This window comes from Neopelma chrysocephalum, unplaced genomic scaffold (assembly GCF_003984885.1).
Source record: "Neopelma chrysocephalum unplaced genomic scaffold, ASM398488v2 Primary Assembly neopelma1_68b, whole genome shotgun sequence".
Lineage (NCBI taxonomy): Eukaryota > Metazoa > Chordata > Aves > Passeriformes > Pipridae > Neopelma > Neopelma chrysocephalum.
The window spans coordinates 2125121-2133657 of NW_020897728.1; the positions used below are offsets into that span (position 1 = coordinate 2125121).

At 59.2% G+C, this 8537-nt stretch overlaps 2 protein-coding genes across 4 annotated transcripts in view; both read left to right on the forward strand.

Moving 5' to 3' along the window:
* Window positions 1-117: 117 nt before the first annotated feature.
* Window positions 118-8104, forward strand: ELMO3 (engulfment and cell motility 3). 3 transcript variants are annotated; one of them, XM_027685345.1, is made up of 20 exons: window positions 118-240; window positions 328-368; window positions 471-543; window positions 630-680; window positions 1162-1331; window positions 1998-2097; window positions 2202-2353; window positions 2438-2516; window positions 3118-3168; window positions 3532-3654; window positions 3820-3951; window positions 4224-4328; window positions 4842-4950; window positions 5144-5280; window positions 5374-5537; window positions 5630-5742; window positions 5982-6086; window positions 6419-6501; window positions 6722-6802; window positions 6959-8104. In XM_027685345.1, the coding sequence occupies exons 1-20, from the start codon at window positions 163-165 to the stop codon at window positions 7169-7171; spliced, it is 2160 nt and encodes a 719-aa protein (XP_027541146.1). In that variant the 5' UTR covers window positions 118-162; the 3' UTR covers window positions 7172-8104. The 3 variants fall into 3 exon arrangements, with proteins under 3 accessions (XP_027541146.1, XP_027541147.1, XP_027541148.1); XM_027685346.1 differs by lacking the exon at window positions 630-680; XM_027685347.1 differs by lacking the exons at window positions 118-240; window positions 328-368; window positions 471-543; ... (7 more) ...; window positions 3820-3951; window positions 4224-4328 and having other exon boundaries at window positions 4843-4950; window positions 5188-5280.
* The window catches only part of TMEM208 (transmembrane protein 208), a 12225-nt gene continuing 4861 nt past the window's right edge, over window positions 1174-8537 (forward strand). The window contains exon 1 of the mRNA XM_027685351.1: window positions 1174-1178. The gene's annotated coding sequence lies outside the window, so the exon portion shown is untranslated. The remainder of the gene's footprint in view (window positions 1179-8537) is intronic.

Sequence of the window (8537 nt, forward strand, 5' to 3'; positions counted from 1 at the left end):
TGGGTCCGCGTCAGCTCAGGTGAGGGGGCCGGGCCTGCTCGGGGCTGGGTGGCGGCGGCGAGGCCTCGGTGCGGCCGGGCCGGGCCGGGCCCTGCGGGAGGGGCGGCGGCAGCGGCGGCGGCACCAACCCGGAACTGTGGGGAGCCCCGGCGGGAGCCAGCCATGCCGCCGCCCAAGGACGTGGTGAAGATCGCCATCCAGATGGTGGGAGCCATCCCGCAGCTCATCGAGCTCCAGCAGGTACCGCCTCCCGCACCCCCTCCCGGTGTGGTGCCCCCCTTCCTCACCTCCCAGCCCCGGCTCACGGCCGCGCTCTCGCCCCCGCAGACCAAGCCCCTCTCCGCGGTGCTCAAGGACGTCTGCGACGCGTGAGTACCGCGCCGGGTCGGGACGGGACGGGTCGTGGCAGCCCCGACGGCCGCCGGCTGTGTGGCCGTGCCGGGGCCGTGACCGGCCGCCCGTGCCCGCAGGTGGAGCCTGCCCAACGCCGAGCACTACGCGCTGCAGTACGCGGACGGGCGGCAGACCTACATCACCGAGTCGGTGAGACAAACCTCCCCCCCCCGGCACCTCCCGGCCCCGCCGGCGCGGCTCTCTCGCCGGCTTCACCCGTGCCTCTCTCCTTACAGAACCGCAGGGAGATTAAGAACGGGAGCATTTTGCGGCTGACCACCTCCCCGGTACATCCCTCTGTTCCCCCCCCTTCCCCCCGTCTCCTCCTGCACCGTGTGCTCTGGTGGGATGTGTCCCTGTGGTGCTCCGAGCCCTCTGCCTCTGGCTCCCTCGGTGACTTTGAGCTCGTGGTGGCTCCTTCCAGTGCCTCAGACCCAGCAGAAATAACACGGGCAGGAGACATGTCTCAGCCTTCATTTTCCCTCGGCCGAGCTTGGGGGAGTTTGAAGAGAAACTAAATCAAATTGAGATGCTTTGGACGCGCGGGCCAACTCATCAAGTGTTCTTGGTGTCATGCCAGCTTGACCTCCGTCCTCAGCTCCTCCTGGTCTCTGCTCTGGTGGCTCTGTCTCTCAGTCCAGCTCCTCATTGGGGCTGCTCTAGCCTGAGACTCCTTCCCAAACTTGCACTTCAGCTCTTCCAGCCTCCTTCAAGCTTCTCACTGTCTTTTGATGAGCCCCTTTGGCTTGATTCTTTCCTTCCTGGTAGGACCAAGAAGCAGAGCGGTTGTACAGCGGGATCCAGAGCAAGAACGTGGATGTGAAGACTGACTCACTGAAGAAACTTGCAAGCCTCTCCCAGGATGTTACCTTTGCTCAAGAGTTCATCAGCAGGAATGGCTTGAAACAGATTTACTCTATCGTGGAAGAAGGGAGCGAGTGAGTATCAGGACACGACCTTCTTTTACTTTTCTTCTGCCTTGCTAATGCTGCCTGAGCTCCAAACTGGGTGTTGGAGTGGACTCTCTTTGTGTTCCTGACTTGTTGATGCCTGCACTGTGGCTGTGTCCCTGCATGCTGGCAGCCAGGGGAAGGTCCCCAGGGATATGTGGTCCTGACTCCTTGTGAATGTGCCCAGACTTGAACCTCCCATCCCTTTGCTGGCTGGGTCATCTGTAGCCTCACAGGTTTTGCTACCAGGAAACCTCCTGTGACATCTTGGCCTCCGCTGCTGCTCCTCATTCCTGCCACCCTGAATAAACCCTCTGTCTTGAGTTTTTAGCTGCCAGAGATTTTCAGGCAGTTCAAGATAACCCCAGTTGCCAAATATAAGTGCCTGGATGTGATGGTGCATCTCCTCTGAGCTCCTGTCACACAGAGAATGTAGAGCCTAAAACCAGGCAGCACAGCATATGTTTCTTAGAATCACAGGGAGGGATATGGGGTAGTTTGTCTGCAGTGATCTTTGTACCGTGGTAATGCAGCTTTCCAACTATTGAACTTCCCCTGCCCTGACTTCCTGGGATGACTAAGTGAGAGTCATTTCTAACCCAACAGTCTCTTTCCTTTCTTCTCCTCACTGCCTTTGTTCATCTGTCCCTCCAGTACAGGGGAGATGCTGGCTCACACCCTGAAAGCCTTCACAGAGCTGATGGAGCACGATTTTGTTTCCTGGGAAAATCTTAGTACAGTCTTCATCAAGAAGGTAAACACCTTCTGCAGCCTCCACAGCCTGTACTCTTGGTATTCCTTGTTGTCCTTGTCCCCCAGGCTCAGCCTGCCCTTGACAGATGGTTTTGTGTCTCGTAGATAATGAGTTATGTCAATATGAACGCGGTGGATGCATCCATCCAGCAGCTCTCCTTGTCCATCCTGGAGAACATGGTGCCTACCAGTCGCCTCCTCTTTGAGCTGGTCAAAAAAGAAGTGACGTTGGATCGTCTTCTCACCCACCTGCAGGTGTAAGTGGAGAGAGGCCAGAGCACCGTTCGCCCCCACCCTGGGAGCTGGTGGTTCTCACAGTGCTCCTCCTCTTCCTCCCACAGGACAAATGCCCAGCTGCAGCTGAAGGCCATGGCCCTGCTCATCGCGCTGCTGCTGACGGCGACCGACGCTGAGCGGCGGGTGAGGGGCACCAGGCAGGGTGGTGGCCTTGCAGAGCCAGGCACCACAGCTCCCCTGTCACCGGGGTGCTCTGCTGAGAGCCCTCGGCTGTCAGGAGTTCTGCCTCAAACGGCAGAAGTGTCACAGCTGGTGGTGGCACAGCGGCTGTGATGGCCCAGCCCCAGTGCCTGGCACGTCTGAGCTGTCGTGGTGGGGCACCCCCTCCCCCCGTGATGGGACCTTGGGCATCTGGGTCCTCTGCTGTGGGGTTTGTGTTCTTTGGGATGGCAGGGCTGCAAGAGATACCCAGACACGTTTAAAGTCAGTGTCCTGTTCTGCCTCTTCTTGGCTGACACAACCTGTCCTGGCAGCCTGGTAGGAGGATCTGTTTGAGCCCCGTTGGGGTGGGCACATCCTGGTTCCAGGGCAGTGGAAGCTGGAAGCAGGTCTCCTGCTTGCTGGTGTCACTCTTGAGACTGCCAGGTCCTTTCTGTCCCCACCTTGCCTGTGGCCCAAAGCTAAATTAAGCAGGGAATCGGGTTGACAGTGGGAACACCAGTTTTTTTGGGGAGGAGGAAACGGTGGTGTGCTGAGCACATCTCACAGCCTTTTCCCTTCCTAGGACATGATGGACTACCTAAGAGAGAAGAACATCAGGCAGTTTATCCACAAGGTGAGGAGTTGGGACCGTGCAAGAGTCTGCTGAGTGCTTCATTCTCTGTCCTTCCTCCCCAAGCCTTGTCCCCTGAGCCCCAGCCTTTGGTGACTGTGCCTGACTGGGTTACCTGTGTGCCCACACCCCTTTCTTGATATCTCCTGTGGGTGCTGCTCTGCTGGCACCCTTGTGCCCAGGGTTGCACCCCCATCTGCCTGCAGTTCAGCGCACGCAGCTCTTCCCCAACCCTGAGGGGAGCTTCCCACTTCCCAACGCCCCTTTGAGCAGCAGGACCTGCTGGGCTTAGGCTTTTGGGCCCAGGGCTTGGAGGAACTGGGAGCAGCAGCCTGGGGGAACCTTCTCACTTGTGATCTCCTGTAGAACATCGTCCACAGCTCTGAGCCACTGGGGGACGAGATGGCCCATTACCTGTATGTGCTGCAGTCTGTCAGCCTCAACCTGTGCGAGCATCGCATGAGGACCTCCATGGATCCCTACTCACAGGTCTGGGAGTGCTCTCCTTATGATTCTGGTCCTGGTCTCTTCCACCCGTGGAAGCAGCTCTCATTTGGGTGAACCCAGCACATTTCATTTCATCGCGGGTTTGCCCTGGGAGAACCAGCTCGTGTGGGGCTCCCAGGCATCCCTTCCTCTCCGCTCTCCCTCCAGGAACAGCGGGAGCTCCTCCAGTCCCTGCGCCAAACTGCCTTTGAGTCGGAGAGCGAGGCGCCTGCCGGCAACTTCAGCACCGAGCGCCGGCGATCCCTGTGTGCCAAGGAATTCCGCAAGCTGGGCTTCATGGTGCGTCCCCCCGGCATCCCCTCCCCAGCCCCAAGCTGGCTCCTCCACACAGCCTTGGGGGCACCTTCTGATGGCTCCCCTAAGCCTGGTGTCCCTGTTGATGCTCATGGACCACCATGTAGTACCTCCCTTCTGCTCCCTCGGGAATCTGGGACAGCAAGTGTGTGGATGTGCCGGGACTCCAAGGCAAACCCCGTGGCTGCATCGGGAGGACGCTGCTGCTCGTAGAAGAAATTTGCAGCTGCTAAACTGCATCCTTTGTGTCCTCCTAGAACAACAGCAACCCAGCAGAGGACCTTCGCCGTGCCCCACCAGGACTCCTTGCCCTGGACAACATGGTGTATTTCTCCAGGAACACCCCCAATGCCTACAGCAGGGTGCGTGTGCTCTCCCAGGGAGCTCCCTGCTGGGGAGTTACTGGATCTCCACCTGTTTTTCCTTTCCCTGTGACCTGTCCCAGGCAAGGATGTCCCTTTTGGGCAAGTGTCCTACTGTTGCCCTGTTTCAGATGGAGCCAAGTCCTCCCTGTGGGTAGAAGAAGCCATTTGAGGCTGGTGGCACTGAAGGGTTCCCATAGTTTTTGGGGTTTTGCCCACAGCTTGGTTTTCAGGGCTTGAGCAAACTGAGGCAGTTTGGGCAAAACCAGGAGGGCATCAGCCATGCTCCTACTTGCAGTGCCTGTGACCAGCTCATGCACTGCCACAGGGGAAGGAGGAGGGTGGGGCTGGATTCTGGGCAGAGTGAATCACTCCTTTTAGGGGTGGCTTTACCTGGGTGGGGACAGCTCGAGTAGGAATTCAGGAGGAGTTGTGGGACATGTGAGCCCCACTGTTGGGGCAGCCTTCCAAGTTCATGGCCCATGTAATGTGAGGTATGGCCCTCTCCTCCAGTTTGTCCTCGAGAACAGCAGCCGAGAAGACAAACACGAATGTCCCTTCGCTCGAAGCAGCATCCAGCTCACCCTGATCCTCTGCGAGATCCTGCACGTCGGAGAGCCGTGTACGTGTGCGCCCCAGCTTGTCCTTCTCCCTGCTGCCAGGGCAGGGGGCTGCATCCATGGGACCACCAGGCTCTGGTGTGGCCAACAGCAGGGGAGGGGGAGGTAGGGCTGGGAAATGTCCAGGTTCTCCTGGACACTGAAATCCCCTGGAAAAACTAGGGAGTCTGGCATCACCTGTCCTTCTCACCGCAGGCTCGGAGACGGCTCAGGCCTTTTACCCTATGTTCTTCGGGCAGGATCATTTCTTCGAAGAGCTTTTCTGCATCTGCATCCAGCTGGTGAACAAGACCTGGAAGGAGATGCGTGCGACCCAGGAGGACTTTGACAAGGTGCGAGGGGACGCTGCGGCCCTGGACGGGATCACAAATTCAGGGGCTCTGGGGAGCGTTGCCAGACTGGGGTTGACGACCTGGGCCCTGCAGGTGATGCAGGTGGTGCGGGAGCAGATCACCAGGACCCTGGCCCTCAAGCCCACCTCCCTGGAGCTGTTCAAGACCAGAGTGAACGCGCTGAACTACAGCGAGATCCTGAAGCTGCGGCAGACGGAGCGGCTGCACCAGGAGGAGACGCTGGCTGTGCCCGTGCTGTGAGTGGGCTGTGGGGGTGATGCTGTGTGGGGCTCAACAGCGAGCGCCTGTTGAGATGGCTGTGCTCCTCTTCTGCTGGTTTTCGCCCCAGGGAACTGCGGGAGAGGCTGAAGCCGGAGCTCCTGGAGCTGATCCGACAGCAGCGCCTGCTGCACCTCTGCGAGGGCACCCTGTTCCGCAAGATCAGCAGCCGCCGCAGGCAGGGTGGGTGCCAGCCCCCTGCTCCTGGGTGGGGGTCCTGGGAGGGGGGCAGAGGCTTGTCCCCATGTCCCCTGCCACTGGGGAAGTTGCAATTAATCTGTGGGAGTAGCGTGCCCTGGACAGCTGGTGTGGGCTGACAGAGAGAAATGGGGAGCATGGACGATGGGGGCAGCTCTGTCCCCCCTGGGAAGGGGACCTCAGTGGAGGGAGGCTGAGCATTTCTCATGTCTCTTCTGCTGCAGACAAGCTGTGGTACTGCCGCCTGTCACCCAACCACAAGGTACTGCACTATGGGGACGTGGAGGAGGGGGTGGAGTCTCCCCCCATCGAGAGCTTGACGGAGAAAAGTAGGTGATGAAGAGAAAGGGAGGTTGGGAAGGAGGGAGGGGAGTCCCAGTTGCGACTGCCTTAAGATGGGAATTCCCCCTCTGCTTGGCTGCTGCACAATGTCCACTGGTATTGTGGGACTGGGAGCTGTGGGAATTCAGGCTGGGGCACACTGGCTCCCCAAAGGTCAGTGCAGAGTGGCTTGAGCCCCCCACTCTGAGTTGTGGATGGCTGTGAGCCCCCTTATTTCATCTGTGTTGGGCTCTGAGTACCAGGGACCTGGAGGAAAAGGAGAGGGAGGGGAAGGGAAGAAGGGGAGAGGAGATGCTCACAGCTCCTCCACTTGCCCCAGTTCCTGTGGCAGACATGAAGATGCTGCTGGTGGGGAAGGAGTGTCCACACACAAAGGAGAAGAGCTCTGGGAAGCAGAACAAGGTCAGCCCCTCACACTCCTCCCTGTCCAGGGGGCCCAGCGTATTCCCCTCCCCAGCTGGGGGTGGGTTTTGGGGGTGGATGAATGGTGGCAGGTTGTGTGACCTCTTGGGTCTCCTGGGGCGCAGAGGAGGAGGCTGAGAGGCAGCTCCTGCTCTGAACTCTGCTGGGGTTGGAAAGAGTCCAGCTGAGAGGCTGGCTACACCCTGTGCTGTCCCTGCAGGATGTCCTGGAGCTGGCCTTCTCCATCGTGCATGACGTGGAAGAATACTGCCTCAACTTTGTTGCCCCCACCCGGTACGAGGTGAGTCCAAGGGCCCTCTGGGGAGGCACACGGTGGCCAGACATCCTTTGCAGGTGGGGCAGTGAGTCCTGGGGAGTGGGAACCACAGAGGGGGAGAGGTGGGCTCTCTGGCTGCCCAGGGCTGGTGCCAGAGATGCTCGTGCTTTGCTTCCCTAGTTCTGCCTCTGGACGGATGGGCTGAACGTGCTCCTGGGCAAGGAGATGACGAGTGAGCGAACGCAGACAGACCTCGATGTCCTGCTGTCCATGGAGCTCAAGCTGCGGCTCCTGGACCTGGAGAACATCAGCATTCCTGACACCCCCCCTCCCATCCCAAAACCCCCCAGCAACTTAAACTTCTGCTACGACTTCAGCCATGCAGAGCAGTGAGTTCCTCCCTGTGCCCTGTACCTCCCCCTCTATGCCCCTCAAAATCAAACCCCTTCCTCCAGGCCCTGTCCCTCATCTCTGGCCCAAAGGGACAAGCCCAGGTGCTGGCTGGGGGCTTGGGTGGCCCACCCTTTCCTGCCCTCCTGTGAGAACATGGGAATGAGCTGCCTAGTGTCAGGCTCTTGTTCAAGGGGGGTGACTCAGCTGCTTTTCCCCCTTGCCATGGGCAGGCAAAACGAAATTCTTCCCAGACAGCCAAACCCCTCTGTGGTGGCACTGACCCCACTACACACTACAGGCAGGTTTTGGGCAGAGAGGGCAAGGATGTGGGCAGGAATAAAGGTACAGGCAGCTCTGGGATAGCTGGAGCTGGGGTAACACTACAAAGGTACAAATCTGCACTGCCTGACTTTTGCCATCGGTGTAGGGGATCCTTTCTGGACAAGAAGGTGGTTGGGAAAAGGATAAAACACACCTTTCCACTAAGTTTGTCAAGGAGACAGCATCTCCTGAGCACAGTGTGCCTGCCAGGTCCCTTCCGCACTGAAATGTGTTTTTGCTGAGCCTTGTCCTGGAAGGGGGGTGTTTAGAGAACAAGCCCCCTTTTTCCAGCACCAGTCAGCTGGGCCTGGTGAGGAGGAGACCCCGGTCTGCCCTCGCTGCCCAGCACTGTGATGTTTTGCCAATCCTGGTGCCTTCCCCCCGCCCCGGGCGGACACTTGCACACTTCAGCCATGCTGCTGCACTACTGCACCACGACAAGCTACCTCCTCCCGGCCCCCCACGGCCCCCACCCCGGTGCCCTGCACCTCCTCGTGCCTGCAGCTTCTCCCAGGGGTGTTGTGGTAACGACCACAGCCGCAGGTCACGGGGGATCCAGCTGTGCCTCTGCCTCCTGCATACAGGACAATAAACACCTGTGGAGAACTCGGAGATGTGTCCTTGCCAAAGATTTGGGGAAGGGCTCAGACTAGCGGGTCAGAAGGGGCCAGAGGGAGTAAGACTGGGACAGAGCTGCGGCTGCCAGAAGCTGGGAGGATGATGGGCACAGGGGCTGTAAGGGGGAAGCTGAAATGGGGAGGGTTGTCACCAGCACCCCAAACCCTGTGGCTGCACAGTGGGGCTGGGGGAAAGGCCTCAGGGTCCTCTGGTGCTGGGAAGTGGAGAAACTCCCTGGGATCTGTGTGTGTGCCCGTGTCCCCAGCCCTGTGGAGGGGATTGGGAGTCTCAGCTCTTCAGTACAATAGAGACAGGGAGCTCCTGGAGCAGGTTCAGCAGATGGCAACAAATATGATTAAGAGACTGGAGCATCACTCTTATGAGGAAAGGCTGAGGGAGCTGGGCCTGTTTAGCCTCAAGAAGAGAC